Consider the following 20,155-nt stretch of genomic DNA (forward strand, 5'->3'; position numbering starts at 1 on the left):
CTGTGCATTTGTAAAGGCAGTTTACTTAGTGTTACTCAACCCTCAACCGTAGTTACCTCCTTTGTAAAAATTTGATGTCCATTGGATTTTCTTGTAAAGAATACACGAGAAAACAGTCGTAAAGAACCAGTAAGTAGGTGCTTGACAAATGGTAGCTGCTCGTGCTCTGATTCTGGCTATCATAACATTTTACTCTCAGTTTCCTACCAGATCTTACATTCTTCTGTTCTTGACAAAGCCGGGCACCATGGCTCACCCCTGTAATCCCAGCACTTGGGGAGGCCGAGGTGGGTGGATTGCCTGAGCTCGGAAGTTCGAGACCAACCTGGGCAACATGGCAAAACCCCATCTCTACCAAAAATACAAAAAATTAGCTGGGCATGGTGGCATGTGCCTGTGGTCCCAGCTACTTGGGAGGCTGAGGTACAAGATCCCTTGAGCCTGGGAGGCGAAGGTTGTAATGAGCCTAGATTGTGCCACTGCAGTTCAGCCTGGGTGACAGGGTGAGACCCTGTCTCAAAAAATACAAATAAAAATAAAAATAAAGAAAAAGCAAAGACAGAATGAAGGTATAGAATATTGAGCATCTGCAAATGTCACACATATATACTCCGGATAAATAGACTAAGTTGTGCTATTTCCCCCTCAAGAAACTGATTCTCTTATGGTGTGATATACCTACAAATAAACAAGTATAATAGAATGTAATAGTTGACTTAAAGAATTATGCATAAGGTAATACAACTGAAAAATTTTACAAGCTGGGTGTGGTGGCTCATGCCTGTAATCCCAGCAATCTGGGAGGCAGAGAGGGGTGGATCCCTTTGAGGCCTGGAGTTCGAGACCAGTCACCAACATGGCAAAACCCCATCTCTATTAAAAATACAAAGATTAGCCGGGTGTGGTGGTGTGCGCCTGTAGTCCCAGCTACTCAGGAGGCTAAGGTTGGAGAATCACTTGAGTCCGGGAGGCAGAAAGTGCAATGAGCTGAGATCGCACCACTGCACTTCACCCTGGACAACAGAGTGAGACTCTGTCTCAAAAGAAAATGAAGAAGTTCACTAAGTGCTTACTATGTACTTAAACCTGTGCAGTAAACTTTGCATACATTTTAAAATATAATCCTCTCAACAGCCCTATCAAGTACATGCCATTATCTGCATATTAGAGTTTAGAAAAACCAAGGCTTGGGGAATTAAACTTGCCACAGAGAAACACAGCTACTGTTTGGGGTGAGGGCAGGGGTGGGAGGGTTTCCAGAAAACTCCACAGAGGGGGCTGTGCTTCAGCTGAGAACTGCAAGAGGAGTAGGAGTCTGTCACATGGACAGCATTTGCAAGCGAGGGAACAAGATGTACATAAGCATGGAGGCGGGAGAAAGCAAGGCATGTTCAGGAACCACAAATACTGCAGTGTGCTGCAGCATCATATTCTAGGAGAGGGGTAGTGAGTGAGTGGCCAGGAAAGGCCTTTGGACAGGTAGGCAAGTGCCTGGTCATGCCATGTCCTGCTGTAATAAGGAGTGAGTGTTCTTTATGGATGATTGGAAACCACTACGTTATGTTTTTTTGTTTGTTTGATTTCATTTTTTTAGAGATGGAGTCTTGCTCTGTTGCCCAGGCTGGAGTACAGTGATGCAGTCTCGGCTCACTGCAACCTCCTCCTCCTGGATTCAAGTGAATGCCCTGTCTCAGCCTCCTGAGTAGCTGGGATTAGCTGGGCGTCCGCCATCATGCCCAGCTAATTTTTGTATTTTTAGTAGAGACAGGGTTTCACCATGTTGGCCAGGCTGGTCTCGAACTCCTGACCTCAGGTGATCTGCCTGCTTTGGCCTCCCAAAGTGCTGGGATTACAGATGTGAGCCACCGCACCCAGCTGCCACTGAGTCATGTTGAGAAACGGAGTACCCGTGTGTCTTAGTTCAGGCGGCTATAACAGAATACCATAGACTGGGTGTCTTGTACATCACAGAAAATTATTTCTTTCCATTTTGGAGTCCGGGAAGTCCAAGACCAAGATGTGGGCATTCAGCGGGTGGTGAGGTCCTGTTGTCTTCATAGACAGCTGTCCTCTTGCTGTGTCTTACATGGTAAAAAGGAGAACTCTGGTCTAGTGAGCCCCCTTATAGGGGCACTAGTTACATTCATGAGGGCTCCATTTTCATGATTTATGACCCCGCCTCTTAACACCATTGCACTGGAGGTTAGGATTTCAACATATCCAGTTGGGGGTGGGGCACCAACACTGAGTCTATAGCACCAGGTCGCTCCCAAATATTCCTGTGAGAAAAATCACACCTGAGAGGTGTTCAGAGTTGAGTCCTAGCCCCTCCAGGGCTGTGGGGGACGGATACCTCCCCCAGGGGCTCTCCAGGCTGGGCATTTGGGCATGGTGGATGCCAACCTGGATAACCTGTGGCCCAGCATTAACTGCCTGCCTGGCCCTGCTGTCTGCTAGGCAGGGATTCCAAGACGAAGACATGGTCCCTGCTCTTGAGTAATTCTGCAGCCCCATGACTTAACGTGGCCATCAGGCATCAAGAACAAGGCTATGTGGGTGATGACACGTGGGAATGGAGGTGTGAACCTGGGGAGCCGATCTTCTCCCCTTGCCACCCCATGGCCCCAACTGAAAGCTTTGGCCCTCCTCCTCCCCCCTCGCCACCCCACGGCCCTGACTGAAGGCTTTGGCCCTCCTCCTCCACTGTCACACTCAGTGAGGGGGAGCCCTACCCCAGAAGTGTATCTCACGAGAGCATCAGGGACACGGTGAAAGAGTGATGCTCAAGGGAGACAGGAAGAGAGAGCAACATAAAGAAGTGGCTCCATGCCCACGGTGCACCCTGGTCAGCAGAGGAAGGAGTGTGGGACCCAATGGAAATTTGGAGCTCAGGGAAAATGGTGGGAGGGCTTTACCTCTCTTGTGTAGCCCCTCAAGATTGACCCCTTGATGGCCCAGGAACAGCAGGTGCTAGAAGAATGGTATCCATGTGAGCATGGAAATGAGGCAGATTCTGGGGCCACCGGACCAAGGGGAGGGAAGGGCTCATCAGCACCCACCCAGGGAGCCTGTCCATTTATGTTCCCAGATAAAGGGTCCTAGAAGAGTTAAAAAAAAAAAAAGAAGAAAAAAAAAAGAAATCATGCCTGGCCTGTGGTTAATGTATATGTGCCTACTAGTAGTAGTATCATAAAAATACTGGGTCGAGGAGGAAGGATTTGAGGTGCAGAGGTGGCAGTAAGTTTAATTTAGACATGTAGCGTGAACTACTCGTGGAGTGTGCCAGTGGAGAGATACACTGGGCCATTGGCTACGCCGTTTGAAGCTCAGGGGACGAGACTGAGCATGCTAGTTGGGCAGCCACCACTATGGAAGAGCACAGCAATGAGAATGTAGTTGAGGCAAGAGTCTTAGGATTAGCAAAGTTTAAGCAGAAGACAAAGGAAGGAAGAATTTTAAAAGATTGTCCATTGAAGCCAAGATGACTAGGAAATAGTAATGGAGAAGCAAGAAAGAATAGTTAAAAGGGTAGAAATAGGTAAGAAAAGGACTAAAAGGAATCCTCTGCAGTGGCAATTTGTGGAGATCATTGGTTACCACAGAGCACTTTCAGAAGAGTATATCTGAGGGGAGGGAGAAGAGACTGACCGTAGTGATTTCATTCTAGAAGTCTGCCTGGGAAGAAGAGAAATAGGGAGGATACCTAGAGGGGAACACAGGGATGACTGGGGAAAATTATTGTTTTAATATGGAGAGACAGAAGCACTTTTTTGTAATCTCTGAAGTAGAAATTGATAGCTCAAGGCCGAGAATTTCAGAGAGGGTAAATTCATTTGTTCATTCATTCAAAAAACTGATCAATTATGCACTATCGGCCAAATGTGATGGCTGGTGCCTGTAATTCCAGTGCTTTGGGAGGCTGAAGTGGGAGGATCACTTGAGGTTAGGAGTTTCAGACTAGCCTGGGTAGCCTGGCAAAACCTCATCTCTACAAAAAATAGCTACTGCACTCCAGTCTGGGCGTAGAGCAAGACCCTGTCTCAAAAAAGAAAGAGCACTATGTACTGGGGTTTCCAGTCTTGTTGAAGGGAGAATATTAAACACGTTTGAGAATATGCAAACTTGGAATTTGGATGGGTGTCTTAAAGGAAGGGGACATAGTACCAGGCAAAGTGTACCGAAGAAGCTGGACCCGGCCAGAGGGGTTGGGGCCAAGGTGTAAGGCTTGGGCAAAGACTAGAAGGATGAATTGGAAACAGTGATGTGAGACAGATGAGATGGTATGGATGAGATGAGGCAGGAGCTTTGATGGCCAGGATGACCAGGATATAATAATAGAGAAGCAAGAAAGAATAGTCAAAAGAGTCTTGGTTTTTATTTTACAGCCCAGGAAGCCACTGAAGATCTTTGAGACAGGAGATGACAGGATCAGATTTGCTTATGAAAAAATTGCTCACAAAAACACAGAGGCTGTTTCATGGATACTGGGAGATCAGCTGAGGTCCTTAGGAGACTGTTACTATATCCAAGCTAAGGATGTTTGTGTCTTGGAATGTGGATGGTGATAGTGCAAAAAAGAAGTAGACAAATTCAAGATATATTTAGGAGATAAAATGTCCAGGGCTTGATGATGAATTGGGTACATATGGGTGTGAGAGAAGGGAGGTGTTCAAAGTTGAGTCCTAGGATTCCAGCTTGCTCAGCTAGGGGGTGCCATCTGTTGAAAGATAAGGAAGCAGAGTTTTAGAGGAGGCAAGAGAAGGTGGGTCCAGATCACAGGTGAGAAGATTACCTTTGAACAGGAGACACTGATTGAGGTGGATGCAGTGAGTTCCTAGGTGCTATGGTAGGAAGGCGAGGAGGTTCGTGGCAGCAGTATATTTTCTCTGTGTGATGGAAAATGATGTCTCCTAACTGAGATCAGTGAAGGTGGAATGAGAATAGTGTGATGTTTAGATATAATTAATTTTGGAACTTTTTTTGTGTCAGCTTTTCTCCAAGTACCTTAAAAGACATTTGTGGCTGGGTGCAGTGGCTCACGCCTGTAATCGCAGCACTTTGGGAGGCTAAGGCGGGTGGATCACCTGACAGCTTGGTCAAAATGGTGAAACTCTGTCTCTACTAAAAATACAAAAATTAGCAGGTGTGGTGGTGCACGCCTGTAGTCCCAGCTGCTTGGGATGCTGACGCACAAGAATCATTTGAACTCAGGAGTCAGAGGCTGCAGTGACCCGAGATTGCACCACTGTACTCCAGCCTGGGCAACAGAGCAAGACTCTCTCTCTCAAAAAAAAGGACTTTCGTGTCTTACATGTCATGTTAGGGCTCACCTCATTTCTTCCAGTTGAGGGAGGGAGTTGAGTCTTATCACACCTATTTTATAGGTGCAGGAGTAGGCTGTGGCTAATTCTGTTGCAGCACTTACCATATCCTTGTGTGCTATGTGATTTATCTGTCTCCCTGTTAGTTGATGAGATCCTGGGGACAGAAACTGTATATTTCTGTTGTCTCTTGTGCCCAGCACAGAGTAGGTGCTCGGAAATGGTTTGGGATTTGGAATTCAGGAACAAATGAATGGAGAAACCAAGGTACTGGCATTTGAGGTCAAGGGGCAAGTTTTAGGAGTTGACGCCGTCGTGCTAGAGTAAGATCGTCACTGCCAACTCGGGTCTAGCCACTGGGATAGATAGCTTCCTAGTAGAAGAAGAAGTCTTTTCAATTTTGCTTATTCTGTCCCAGAAATATGTCCCCAGTAGTATATTTCCAGAATAGTCTAGCTCCGTCTACCTGCCTGGCCAATGAATTCCCCATGGACTCACGGACACTCCCGTGATCCCTTACCATGGGGAGAAAGCCAAGTTGCAAACCCTCTGGGAGCAGTGCCCGCTGCTCCTCCCCTTCCCCCAGCACCAGCAGCTGACATCACATGCAGGTACAGCTTCATCCTCCTTGTCTGAGGACGAAGGAGGGGAGGAAACTCACCAAGTGCCCAGAGCTCTGCCAGATGTTGAAAGATGGAGGAGGGCTTCATCTGGAGCTGTGGCTTGGGTAAAAGGCAGAGGGGATCTCGGTAACACAGGACCCCAGGCTTGCCCACCCTGGGCCCTCCACCTGCCTGTGTTTTATACTGAACCACAGGGAGGGGAGCGCTTATGTGCAGGAGTCCACAGTTGACAGCTGGGGTAGCTGCAGGGGCAGCAAGTCCACGCAGCTCCAGAGTGAGCCCCCAGCTCTTGAGGTCTCAGCTGCCATGTGGCCAGCCCTCCCCTGAGCCCAGCATGGTGCAGAATCTACAGCCAGAGACCGTCTCATGCGGCACAGCTGTAAAGCAGGCTTGTCACTACCACGTCTCCTCCCTGAGGAAGAAGCTGGTCTTTCTGCGAGCCAAGTAGGTGGTGGGGACCCTGGAGATGAGGTTTGGGATTGCCTGGGTTGGCTCCCGTGTTTGGAGATGTTGTAGATCCCTGCCCAAGAGGGAGACTCAGTGATCCATTGCAAGAGGCTGAAGGGAAAGGCCAAGGGGTGTGGGTGGCTGGGATGTTGACTGGGAGACTAAGTCTGTGCCTCACTGTGTGCCTCCCAACAAGGTGCCTTGGCCTCCGGGTCCTTCTTCATAACTGGCCAGGGACCATTACTTTTCTCCTTTATGATAAGTTGCTCCAGTCCGTAAAGAAATTGGAAATCCTGAGAAAGGTGCGGTGGGGAACAGTGTAGTCGACCTGTGTAGGGTCCCCTGGGCAGGGGCACTGGCATCTCTGGGGTGTGGATCATTCTCTTCCACTTATAGGGACCTAAGTGGCAGGTGTTTGGGGCCATTGCTCAGTGTGTTCATTTCTATATCACCTCTTTGGGCACTTTGGTCTGACTCCAGAACCATTTGAGCACACATCAGATGTGGGGCATTTTTTCCTAAAACAGCCCCTGTACCTGGCAGATGGGCTGCAGTGGCACCTGGCTGAATCTGCCCTGCCCTCCTGGCCTCGGTAACTAGAAGAAGGAGGAGATTTCCTGGAGGAGGAAGAGGTTCCAGCCCCTAAGATTAGAATTAAATTTGAAGGCTGGCAGGCATTCAAGACAGAGTGTCATGTAAACTTACGGGCAGGTTTGTGTGTTTTTGCTTTTGTTTTGGCGTGAAGAGAAACATCACTGAGAAAGATGGAATGAATGAAGTGAAGAGGGAAAAGGAAGGAGAAAGGCAGAAAGAGAGGCCAAAGGGATTTCAGAGGTAGGGAAAGGCTAGAGGCAGTAGGTGGCTTTACCTCAATCCTCTCTCTCTCTCTCTCTCTCTCTCTCTCTCTCTCTCTCTCTCTATCTCTCTCTCTCTCTCTCTCTCTCTCTCTCTCTCTCTCTCTCTCTCTCACACACACACACACACACACACACACACATACACACACACAGGCATAGATGCCTGTGATTGTTTAGCTGTCTATTGACAAGGGTTTCTCATGGCTGAAGTTTTGAGGCTGGTGAGCAAAGACGATGTCCCTCTCTGATTAGATGACTTCTCTGGTACTGATATTCAGTGCTGTGCCTTGCACACAGTAGGTTCTCAACAGATAATGGTAGAATAAGGGAGTCTCTGACCCTGTGATGTGGTGCAAGGACAAGATTCAGTAATGGCTGCGGGGAACTCAGGTTTTGGAGACCAAAAGACCTTAGTTTAAATTCCAGCTCTACCACATCCTGGCTGTGGTGCTTTTGCAAAATCATTTCATCCTCTCTGAATGTTTCCTTTCTGAAAAATGAAGAAAATTGTACTTACTTTATGGAGCTTGTGGGGATCGAACTAAGATAAAATAAGAAAGGCACTTAGCACTGTGTCTGGACGTAGCACACAGTAAGTGGCAGCTTGTGTCACTGCCAGCAAACAGTAGGCTTGGGCTTAGCCTGCAAAGGGTGTGGAAGGTGAGTTCTGAGCTCTTAGAGAACCAGGAGGTTTGCAAACTTATTAAGGGAAGCCACACATGAGTCCATGAGAGGAAATGTTTGACTTCCCAGTTGCCAGGGGAAGCCAGTTATATAAGCTCTGGTCTTCACTGTCCTGGTGAGAGACAGCTGCCTTGAGGGTGGGGTGAAGAGCCCAGAGTGGCAGTTGTGTGGACGGGCTTCCAGACCCACCCGCAGGCAGCCCGCTCGGACTCCATGTGGAACGTGGGCCCAGAAGGTGTTCAGTTAGTTCCAGCTGATTAGGAAGAGGGCCCCATCTCAGAAGAGGCTCACTTTGATTAAATGCTGCAGTGGAAGCGTCCCTTTGGAAACAGCTTCAGTAGAGGCCCCAGATGCTCGTATTGTTCAGATCCCAGGAACAGTGTTGTTAATGGTGGTGCTGTTGGTGGAGAGGAAGTTCCGAGTTCTTCCTCCCTGTGAGTGACTCGTCACTCAAACTGCCCTCAGCTCAGATTCCTCACCTGGGAGCTGTCACATCTCAGAGAGGCTGCCTCTTACCCATTTGTCCCAGTGGGGTTTCTCTCCCTTACTTGCGTCAGGATAAATGGCTTATTTGCCATGTTAGCATTAATCACATTATAATTGTATTGATCTGTTGACTTGATCATTGTCTGTCTCCCCAACTAGTCCCTAAGTTGCATGAGAGCAGGGATCATCTTTGTTCTATTGTGTCCCCAACACTTAGCACGGTACCTGGCACATGATAGTACTTAAATACTAAATGAGTAAATGAACCAATAAATAACCATGTAAGACTTTTTTGTTGCCTCCAGCATTCTAGGATCATGGGATTTTGTGACTGTAGCCCAAATGGCGGGCAAAGACTGGCCCTTACACATCTATTAACCTTTTTAAACTTCTCATGCTCATGGAAGTGTTTTGATCTGTGACCACCTCTCACATGTTCCCCTTTCTCTGATCCACGTGCACATATGCTTAGGGGGTCACATCGTCTTGTGGAAGACAGCACATAAGGCCATAAGGCCTTTTTTTTTTTTTTTTTTTTTTTTTAAAGGTCTGAGCTAAGTTCTGATTTTTGAGGGCAGGGCAAAGAAGCAAGTGAGCGCTCCTGTCTTGCTCCTACCTCCCCAAGTTCCCAGCTTAGAGCTCCTCTTTAGCAGTCCTGGCTGCTTCTGTGACTGTCAGCAGAACTGTCCGCAGGTGTAACCATCACCTGCTCTGTTTCTCCTACTCCAGCATTTCTTCTTTGTGCCTGAGAAAGGGGAGTTGTTAATTATAGCTCAGCAAACTCCTCTTATCTTTGCTGATGCCATAGTTGGGACTTAGATTTGGACAACTGGCAGAATGGATGGTAATTTTTATTCCCCAGCTTCCCTACTTCCTGCTGGGAGAAATTCCATCCTCCTACCAGCCTCAGCGAAGAAGGAATGTGAGTGGGTGGCAACTCAGGGGCTCAAGGCAGAGAGTCCAATCTCAGGCTTGTCCTGCTCTCTGCTGCATTCTTTGCCTCCCTCGTACTCCAGGGTTGAGATGAAGTCAGGGGATAAACTGCTGGGTTCTCTTTTCAGTCACTCACTGATTAATCATGTAAGCTCGGGAGAGCTCTTTACTACTCCTCGCTTGCTTTTCTAGGTAATGAGGAAGTCATTGTACCAGAAGCTGATGCTCCGGCTTGGATGCAAACACCTATTACTAAAATTTGTTTGAGCACATACCATATATATATATATATATATATATATATATATACACACACACACACACACACACACACAAATGCAGGCACACATACACACACACATAAATTCTGTGTGCATTTCTGTACTAAATATTTTATGTATACTGTAACATAATGAAACAAATTTTAACAAGGTGGAATAAACATACATATAAATACAAGTCCTAATACGCTTTTTTAAAAATTTTAAAAATTCTATGAATACATAGTAGGTGTATATGTTTATGGGTTACATGAGACACTTTAATATAGGGATGTAATAGTCACAGCATGGAAGATAGGGTGTCCATCCCCTCAAGCATGTATTCTTTGTGTTACAAACAATTCAATTATACTCTTTTAGTTATTTTAAAATGTACGATGATTATTGACTATAATCGCCCTGTTGTGCTACCAAATACTAGGTCATATTCTTTCTATTTTTTTTGTACCCATTAATCACCCCACTTCCCCCCTACTTTTCCACTGCCGTTCCCAGCCTCTGGTAACTATTCTACTCTCTATCTCCATGAGTTCAATTGTTTTGCTTTGCTTTTTAGTTCCCACAACTAAGTGAGACCATGCGAAGTTTGTCTTTCTGTGCCTGACTTATTTCACTTAACATTAATGATCTCCAGTTCTATCCATGTTGTTGCAAATGACCGGATCTCATTCTTTTTTTATGGCTGAATAGTACTTCATTGTGTATATATATCACATTTCATTTATCCAATCATCTGTTGATGGACATCTGGGTTACTTTGAAATCTTGGCTATAGCAGACTGGGTACAGTGACTCATGCCTGTAATCCCAGCACTTTGGGAGGCTGAGGCAGGCGGATCACTTGAGTTCAGGAGTTTGAGACCAGCCTGACCAACATGGCAAAATTCTGTCTCTACTAAAAATACAAAAAGTTAGCCTATAGTCCCAGCTACTTGGGAGGCTGAGGCTGGAGAATTGCTTGAACTTGGGAGGCAGAGGTTGCAGTGAGCCTAGATTGTGCCACTGCACTCCAGACTGGGCAACAGAGTGAGACTTCGTCTCAAACAAAACAAAACAAAACACAAAAAATAAAATCTCGGCTATTGTAAATAGTGCTGCAAATAAACATAGGAGTACAGGTATCTCTTTGATATACTGATTTCCTTTATTTTGGGTATATACCCAGCAGTGGAATTGCTGGTCTCTGTTTTTAGTTTTTTGAGGAATTGCCAAACTGTTCTCCATAGTGGTTGTACTAATTTACATTTCCACCAACAGTATACAAGGGTTCTCTTCTCTCCACATCCTCTCCAGCATTTGTTGCTGCCTGTCTCTGTGTATAAGCCATTTTAACTAGTGTGAGTAGTTTTTTTTGTTTTGTTTAGTTTTTTGGGTTTTTTTTTGAGATAGAGTCTCATTCTGTCACCTAGACTGGAGTGCAATGATGCGATCTCAGCTCACTGCAACCTCTGCCTCCTGGGTTCAAGCGATTCTCCTGCCTCAGCCTCCTGAGTTGCTGGGATTACAGGAGCCCACCACTACACCCAGCTAATTTTTTGTATTTTTAATAGAGTTGGGGTTTCACCATGTTGTCCAGGCTGGTCTTGAACTCCAGACCTTGTGAGTCACTGCCTCAGCCTCCTGAGCCACCACGCCCGGCCATCATTGTAGTTTTGATTTGCATTTCCCTGACCATTAATGATGTTGAGCACCTTTTCATATGTCTGCCAAATGTTGTCTCGCGTTCTGTGGGCTGTGTCTTCACTTTGTCGTTTCCGTCGCTGTGCAGAAGCTTTTTAACTTGATGTGACCCCATTTATTCATATTTGCATTGGTTGCCTGTGCTTGTGTGGTATTATGTAAGACATTTTTGTCCAGACCAATGTCCTGGAGTTTCCCCACAGTTTTCTTGTAGTAGTTTCACAGTTTGAGGTCTTAGGTCTAAGTTTTTAATCCAGTTGGATTTGATTTTTATATATGGTAAGAAATAGGGGTCAAGTTTCATTCTTCTGCATATGGATATCCAGTTTTTCTACCACCATTTATTGAAGAGGCTGTTCATGCTCCAATGTATGTTCTTGACGCCTTTGTCGAAAATAAGTTCACTGTAGATATGTAGATTTATTTCTAGGTTCTCTATTCTGTTATAGGTCTATGTGTCTGTTTTTTTTGCTAGTATCATTCTGTTTTGGTTACCATAGCTCTGTAGTATAATCTGAAGTCAGGGAATGTGATTTCTCCAGTTTTGTTCTTTTCACTCAGGATAGCTGTGGCTATTCTGGGTCATTTGTGGTTCCACATAAATGTTAGGATTGTTTTTTCTATTTCTGTCAAGACTGTTATCAGTATTTTGATAGGGATTGCATTATATCTGTAGATTGCTTTGGTAGTATGGATTTAACAATATTGATTCTTCTAATCTATGAACATGGAATATCTTTCCATTTTTTTGTGTCCCCTTTTATTTCTTTTATCAGTGTTTTATAGTTTTCATCATAGAGATCTTTCACTTCTTTGGTTATTTCCTATGTATTTAATTTTATTTGTGACTATTGTAAATGGGATTACTTTTCAGGTTTCTTTATCAGATTATTCACTGTTGGTATATAGAAATGCTATTTAGGCCAGGCGCGGTGGCTCACACCTGTAATACCAGCACTTTGGGAGACTGAAGTGGGTGGATCACCTGAGGTCAGGAGTTAGAGACCAGCCCGACGAATATGGTGAAACCCCATTTCTACTAAAAATACAAAAATTAGCCAGGTGTGGTGGCACGTGCCTGTATTCCCAGCTACTCAGGAGGCTGAGACAGGAGAACTGCTTGAACCTGGTAGGCAGAGGTTGCAGTGAGCTGAGATGGCGCCACTGCACTCCAGCCTGGGCGACAGAGCGAGACTCCGCCTGAAGGGAAAATAAAAGAAAGAAGTGCTATTTAATTTGTGTGTGTGTATGTGTGTGTGTGTGTGAGTGTGTGTGTGTGAGAGTGTGTGTGAGTGTGGGTGTGTGTGTGTGAGTGTGGGTGTGAGTGTGTGTGTGAGAGTGTGTGTGTGTGTGTGTGTGAGAGTGTGTGTGTGAGTGTGTGTGTGTGAGTGTGTGTGTGTGTGAGAGAGAGTGCGTGTGTGAGTGTGTGTGTGTGTCAAGCTGTTCTTTATTTCAGGGAGAAGCCAGGGGAGGGGGCTCAGTTTTTCTTGGCAGCAGCTTTCCTCATAGCGGCCAATACGTTGCTCAGCTCCTCCCGCTTCCTCTGGGCGCGGACGTGCGTCCCCACCCTTTTCTTGATAAACTTGAGGGCCCGTTTGTCCCTGGAGACCTTCAGTAACTCCATGGCGCGCCGCTCGTACGGGGCAAAGCCACACACCTCCCGAATCATGTCCCACACGAACTTGGTGTGTTTTGTCAGACGCCCGCGGCGGCGGCTGTGCCTGGGCTTGCTCACGTTCTTGGTCACCTGGTGGCCCTTGTTGAGGCCCACGGCCATAGGGTAGCGTAGAGCCATGGCTGCTGCTCTCCAGTGGCGGCCCTGGCGGAAGGTTTTTTTTTTTTTGAGACGAAGTCTCACTCTGTTACACAGGTTGGAGTACAGTGGTACGATCCTGGCTCGCTGCAACCTCTGCCTCCTGGGTTCAAGTGATTCTCATGCCTCAGCCTCCCGAGTAGCTGGGATTACAGGCATGTGCCACGACTTCTGGCTAATTTTTTTGTTTTTAGTAGAGACGACATTTCGCCATGTTGCCGAGACTGGTCTTGAACTCCTGACCTCGAGTGATCTGCCTGCCTTGGCCTACCAAAGTGCTGGGATTACAGGCGTGAACCACCATGCCCAGACTTTTTTATTTTATTTTATTTTATTTTATTTTATTTTATTTTATTTTATTTTATTTTAATTGAGACAGAAACGTGCTCTGTTGCCCAAGCTGGAGTGCAGTGGCACAATCTCAGCTCACTGCAACCTCTGCCTCCTGAATTCAAGTAATTCTTATGCCTCAGCCTCCTAAGCAGCTGGGATTACAGACATGCAGCACCATGCTCAGCTAATTTTTGTATTTTTAGTAGAGATGGGGTTTCACCATGTTGGCCAGGCTGGCCTTGAAATTCTGGCCTCATGTGATCCACCTGCCTCAGCCTCCCAAAGTGCTGGGATTACAGATGTGAGCCACTGTGCCCACCCAGAAATGCTACTGATTTTTGTGTGTATGTTGATTTTGTATCCTGCAACTTTTACTGAATTTATCAGTTCTAATAGTTTTTTTTTTTTTTTTTGGAGTCTTTAGGTTATTCCAAATATAAGATCTTATAATCTGCAAACAAGGATAATTTGATTTCTTTTTTTCCAATTCGGATGTCCTTTATTTCTATCACTTGCTCTAGCTAGGACTTCCAGTTCTGTGTTGAATAACAGTGGTGAAAGTGAGCATCCTTGTCATGTTCCAGATCTTAGAGGAAAGGCTTTCTCTAAGCCAACTCTCATTCCGTATGATACTAGCTGTGGGTCTGTTTGTATATGGCTCTTTTATGTTGAGGAATGTTCCCTCTATAGGCAGTTCTTTGAGGGTTTCTATCATGAAGCATTGTTAAATTTTATTAGATACTTTTTCAGAATCAATTAAAAGGATCATACGGGTTTTGTCCTCCATTGTATTGATATGATGTATCACTTTGATTTGCGTTTGTTGATTGAACCATCCTTACATATGTGGGATAAATCCCACTTGGTCATGATGAATGATCTTTTTAATATATTGTTGAATTCAGTTTGCAGGTATTTTGTTGAGAATTTTTACATCTGTATTTACCGGGGGTATTGGCCAATGGTTTTCTTTTTTTGATATGTCTTTGTCTGGTTTTGAAATCATTAATACTGGCCTTGTAGAATGAATTGGGAAGTATTCCCTCCTCTTCTATTTTTTGGAATAGTTTGAGTAGGATTGGTATTAGTTCTAGAATTCAGCAGTGAAACCATCAGGTCCCAGCCTTCTCTTTTTACCGGGAGACTTTTTATTATGTCTTTGATCTCATTACTTGTTATTGGTCTGTTCGGGTTTTGGATTTCTTCATGATCCAAGCTTATGTTTATGTGCCTAGGAATTTTTCTGTTTCCTCTAGATTTTCCAATTTGTTGGCATACAGTTGCTCATAGTAGCCACTAATGATCACTTGAATATTGGTGGTATGATGCTTTACATTCCAACAATGTCAGTTGTAATGTCTCCTTTTTCTTCTCTGATTTTATTTATTTAGGTCTCTCTTTTTTTCTTAGTTACTCTGGCTAAAAGTTTGTCAATTTTGTTTTACTTTTCAAAAAGCCAACTTTTTGCTTCATTGATCTTTTGTATTGTTTTCTTTGTTTTAGTTTCATTTATTTCTGCTCCCATCTTTATTATTTCTTCTAATTTTGGGTTTGGTTTGCTCTTGCTTGTCTAGTTCTTTAAGATGCATTGTTAGGTTATTTATTTGAATTTTTTTCCATGTAGACACTTTTTTAGCTATAAACTTCTTTCTTAGTACTGCTTTCACTGTATCTCGTAGATTTTGATATGTTGTGTTTCCATTATCATTTGTTTCAAGAAATTTTCAATTTCCTCCCTAATTTCTTCATTGGCTCACTGATCATTCAGGAGCCTATTAATTTCCATGTGTTTGTGTATTTTCCAAAAATCTCGCTATTGATTTCTAGTTTTATTCCATTGTGGTCAGAGAAAATGTTTGATATTATTTCAGTTTTTTTAATGTTTTAAGACTTGTTTTGTGACCTAACATATAATCTATCTTTGAGAATGATCCATGTGCTAAGGAGAAGAATGTGTATTCTGCAGCTGTTCGATGAGATGTTCTGTAAATATCTATTAGGTCTATTTGGTCTATAGTGCATATTAAGTCCAATGTTTCTTTGTTGATTTTCTGTCTGGAAGATCTGTCTGATGCTGAAAGTGGGGTATCAAAGTCTCCAGCTATTATTATATTGAAGTCTGTCACTCTTATTAGCTGTAATAATGTTTGCTTTATATATCTGGGTGCTCTAGTGTTGGGTGCATATATATTTACAATTTGTTATATCCGCTTGCTGAATTGACCCCTTTATCATTATATACTGACCTTTGCGTCTTCTTGCAGTTTTTGTCTCGAAGTCTATTTTGTCTGGTATAAGTATAGCTACTGCTCTTCTTTGGTTTCCATTGGCATGGACTATCTTTTTTCATCATTTTATTGTCAGTCTATGTGTATCTTTAGGTAAAATGTGTTTCTTGTAGGCAACAGATCATTCTATCTTATTTTTCATCCATTCAGCCACTCTGTGTTTTTTGATTGGAGAGTTTAGTTCATTTACGTTCAATGTTATTATTGATACATAAAGACTTAACTCTTGCCATTTTGTTGTTTGTTTTCTGGTTATTTTGCAGTCTTCTCTTTCTTCTTTCCTTCCTTCCTATCTTCCTTTTAGTGAAGATGATTGTCTCTGGCATGATTTAATTTCTTGTTTTTTATTTTTTGTGCATCGATTGTGTGTTTTTTTGATTTGAGGTCACTATGAGGCTTGCAAATACTATCTTATAAGCCATTATTTTAAACTGATGACAGCTTAACACTGATTGCATAAACAAACTAACAAACAAAAACAAATAAAAACTCTACACTTTAATTTGGTTTTTAGCTTTTTGTTGTTCTTTATGTCTTATTGTACTTTCTGTGTCTTGAAAAGTTGCCATAGATATTATTTTTGATTGGTTCATCGTTTAGTCTTTCCATGGAAGATTAAGAGTACATTATACAATACAATTGTATAAGTGTTATAATATTCTGTTTTTCTGTGTGCTGTTATGTGGGAGTTTTGTACCTTTAGATGATTTCTTTTTGCTCTTTAACTTCCTTTTCTTTCAGATTAAAGAACTCCCTTTAGCATTTCTTATAGGACAGGTCTGGAGTTGATGAAATCCCTCAGCTTTTGTTTGTCTGGGAAGGTCTTTATTTCTCTTTTATGCTTAAAGGTTATTTTCACCAGATGTACTATTCTAGGGTAAAAGTTTTTTTTCCTTCAGCCCTTTAAATATGCCATGCCACTTTTTCCTAGCTTGTTTTCACTGAGGTTTGCAATGAGAAATTTGCTGCCAGATGTATTGGAGTTCAATTGTATGTTATTTGTTTCTTTTCTCTTGCTGCTTTTAGGATCGTTTTTTAAAATCCTTGACCTTTGGGAATTTGATTACTAAATGCCTAAGGTAGTCTTCTTTAGGTTAACTCTGCTTGGTGCTCTATAACCTTCTTGTACTTGAATATTGATATCTTTCTCTAGGTTTGAGAAGTTCTGATATCATCCCTTTGAGTAAACTTTCTATCCCTATCTCTTTCTTTAAGGCTAGTAACTCTTAGATTTACCCTTTTGAGGCTATTACCCTTTTGAGGCTATTTTCTAGATCTCATAGGCATGCTTCATTGTTTTTTATTCTTTTATCTCCTCTAACTATATTTTCATATTTCATATAGTTTGTCTTCTAGCTTACCAATTCTTTCTTTTGCTTGACCAGTTCTGCTATTAAGAGGTTCTGATGCATTCTTCAGCATGCTAATTGCATTTTCCATCTCTAGAATTTCTGCTTGATTCATTTTAATAAGTTCAATCTCTTTGTTAAATTTATCTGATAGAATTCTGAATTCCTTCTCTGTGTTACCTTAAATTTATGAATTTCCTCAAAGCAGCTATTTTGAATTCTCTGTCTGAAAAGTCACATATCTCTGTTTCTCCAGGACTGGTCCTTGGTGCCTTATTTAGTTCATTCGATGAGATCATGTTTTCCTAGATGTGGTGTTGATGCTTGTAGATGTTCCTCGTTGTCTGTGCATTGAAGAGTTAGGCATTTATGGTAGTCTTCACAGTCTTGGCTTGTTTGTGCTTCTTCTTTTTGTGAAGGCTTTTCAGTTGTTGGAAGGCATTTGGCCCCAAAACTCAATAATGTTGTGGTTCTTGTCTACTCATGGAAGTGCCACTTTGGTGGTCTTGGATAACATCGAGAAGAATTCTCTGTATTGCCATGCAGAGACTCTTGTTCTCTTCCCTTACTTTCTTCCAAACAAATGCAGTTTCTTGCTGTGGTTAGCCTCCTGGAACTGACAGTAGGGAAAGAGAAGCACCCCCATGGCCACCCCATGGGGACTGCACTGGTTCAGATCTGAGGCCAGCACATTACTGAGTCTCACTCAAAGCCTGCTGTAACCATGACCTGGTTACCCTGTAAGTTCACTCAAGATCCTAGGGCTTTACAATCAGCAGGTGACAAAGCCAGCCAGGTTTATGTGCCTCCTTTCAGGGCAACAAGTTCCCCTAGGCCCCAGGTCAATCCAGAGATGCTGTCTGAGAGCCAGGATTGAAGTAGGAAACCTTAGAAATTTACCTGGTATTCTATTCCACTGCAGCTAAGCTGGCGGCTGGGTACGGTGGCTCATGCCTGTAATCCTGGCACTTTGAGAGGCTGAGGTGGGCGGATCATGAGGTCAGGAGTTTGAGACCAGCCTGGCCAACACAGTGAAACCCCGTCTCTACTGAAAATACAAAAATTAGCCGGGTGTGGTGGTGGGTACCTGTAGTCCCAGCTACTTAGGAGGCTGAAGCAAGAGAATCACCTGAACCCGAGCTGAGATCTTGCCACAGCACTCCCCAGTCTGGGTGGTAGAGCTAGACTCTGTCAAAAAAAAAAAAAAGAAAAAAGAAAAAAAAAGAAAAAAGTTAAGCTAAGCTGGCATATAAACCATAAGAAAAAGTCCCTCCCACTCTTCCCTCCCCCTTCCCAGCCAGAGGAGCCTCTCCCTGTGGCCACCACCACCCACCACCGGCCCACAGGGGTTTTTTCCAGGCCACTGCCGATGTTCACTTAAAGTCCAAAGACTCTTCATTCAGCTTGTGATGAATGCTGCCAGGCCTGGGACTCACTCTTCAGGGCAGTGGACTCCCCTCTGGTCCAGAGCAGGTCCAGAAATGATGACCAAGAGCCCTGAACTGGACCTGGGGACGCCGAGAGCCTGCTTGGTGCTCTACCTCACTGTGGCCAAGCTTGTGCTTAAGGTGCAAGACAGAGTGCCCTTTACTTTTCCCCCTGCTTTTCTCAAACTGAAGGAGCCTTTTACCATAGCCTCCACAGCTGGGTTCAATGCAAAGCCTCACAATTGCTGCATTCTCCCTCTCCCAAGTGTACAGATTCTTCTTCATGCTGCACATCCACTGCTGGAAAATAAGGGAGGGGAGGCACTGGAGATTCAAGACTTTCTTTCCTGCCCTCTTCAACGTCTCTTTCAGTTATATGAAATTAAAACCAGGTACTGTAATTGCTTACCTGACTTTGTTTCTTACAATGGCCCTTTTTGTGTGTAGGTAGTTTAAAATTTGTTGTTCCTGTAGGGGCAATGAAGTACACCGGTGTAGGCTTCTATTCAGCCATCTTGCTATGCCCTAATATTTTCTTCCTCCATGGCCATGGGTAAGTGTTCATGTCTCCTTGATTCTGAGTGTCCCACTGGTTAGACATGGTCCTGAAGCAGTGGTCTTCAGCCTTTTAATGTGATTCAGAATCACAAGCAAAGCTTATTTAATATGCAGATTCCTAGGCCCTACTCTTAGATTCTAAGTCCTGTGGACTGGGAAAGGCCTAGGAATTTGCACAGTTAACATAGATCCCTAGTGATTCTGGTGCAGGTGGTCTTGGACCATGCTTTCAGAAATGTGCTCTTTCTCCAAAAGCATTGCTGATAAAGAAAATATAAATAAAAATGCAAAATAAAGAGAAACACGCCCCGAGCCCTGATGCCTCCTGTGATCCTACTCTGGCTAATATCTGGCACACAATTTAATAGGGCTGGGACATGGAAGGGTCTTTTGATACCTAGCTTGGTGATGTGGTTTAATTGTGACCCCAAAATATATGTATTGGAAACTCAATCCCCATTGTAACAGTATTAAAAGGCATGGCTAATTAGGATTAGATTAGGTCATCAGGGTAGAGCCCCCATGATGGAGCTGGTGGCTTTAAAAGAAGAGGGAGAGAGACATGACCTTGCCCTCTCGCCATGTGATACTCTTTTCATGTTATAACACAGGAAAAAGTCCCTCACCAGGGAATTTTTCAAGATGTGGTTCCATCATCTTGAGAACTTCCCAACCTCTAGAACTATAAGAAATAAATTTCTTTTTTTTTTTTTTTTTTGAGACGGAGTCTCGCTTTGTGGCCCAGGCTGGAGTGCAGTGGCTGGATCTCAGCTCACTGCAAGCTCCGCCTCCTGGGTTTATGCCATTCTCCTGCCTCAGCCTCCCGAGTAGCTGGGACTACAGTTGCCCGCCACCTCGCCCGGCTAGTTTTTTGTATTTTTTAGTAGAGACGGGGTTTCACCGTGTTAGCCAGGATGGTCTCGATCTCCTGACCTCGTGATCCGCCCGTCTCGGCCTCCCAAAGTGCTGGGATTACAGGCTTGAGCCATCGCGCCCGGCCTAAATTTCTTTTCTTTATAAATTAACCAGTCTGTGGTATTCTGTTATTGCAACAGAAAAAAGGGCTAAAATACCT

The 20,155-nt window shown here is 43.9% G+C and overlaps 2 protein-coding genes across 7 annotated transcripts in view; one reads left to right on the forward strand and one right to left on the reverse strand.

The window, feature by feature from the left end:
• Window positions 1-20,155, forward strand: part of LOC105476321 (GRAM domain containing 1B) — a 274,233-nt gene that overhangs the window by 128,187 nt on the left and 125,891 nt on the right. The gene's annotated exons all lie outside the window — the stretch shown is intronic.
• Window positions 12,744-13,149, reverse strand: LOC105476319 (large ribosomal subunit protein eL36-like). The gene has a single exon (XM_071075753.1). The coding sequence runs from the start codon at window positions 13,105-13,107 to the stop codon at window positions 12,790-12,792; it is 318 nt and encodes a 105-aa protein (XP_070931854.1). The 5' UTR covers window positions 13,108-13,149; the 3' UTR covers window positions 12,744-12,789.

The sequence above is a fragment of the Macaca nemestrina genome, chromosome 12 (assembly GCF_043159975.1).
Source record: "Macaca nemestrina isolate mMacNem1 chromosome 12, mMacNem.hap1, whole genome shotgun sequence".
In the NCBI taxonomy this organism is placed as follows: domain Eukaryota; kingdom Metazoa; phylum Chordata; class Mammalia; order Primates; family Cercopithecidae; genus Macaca; species Macaca nemestrina.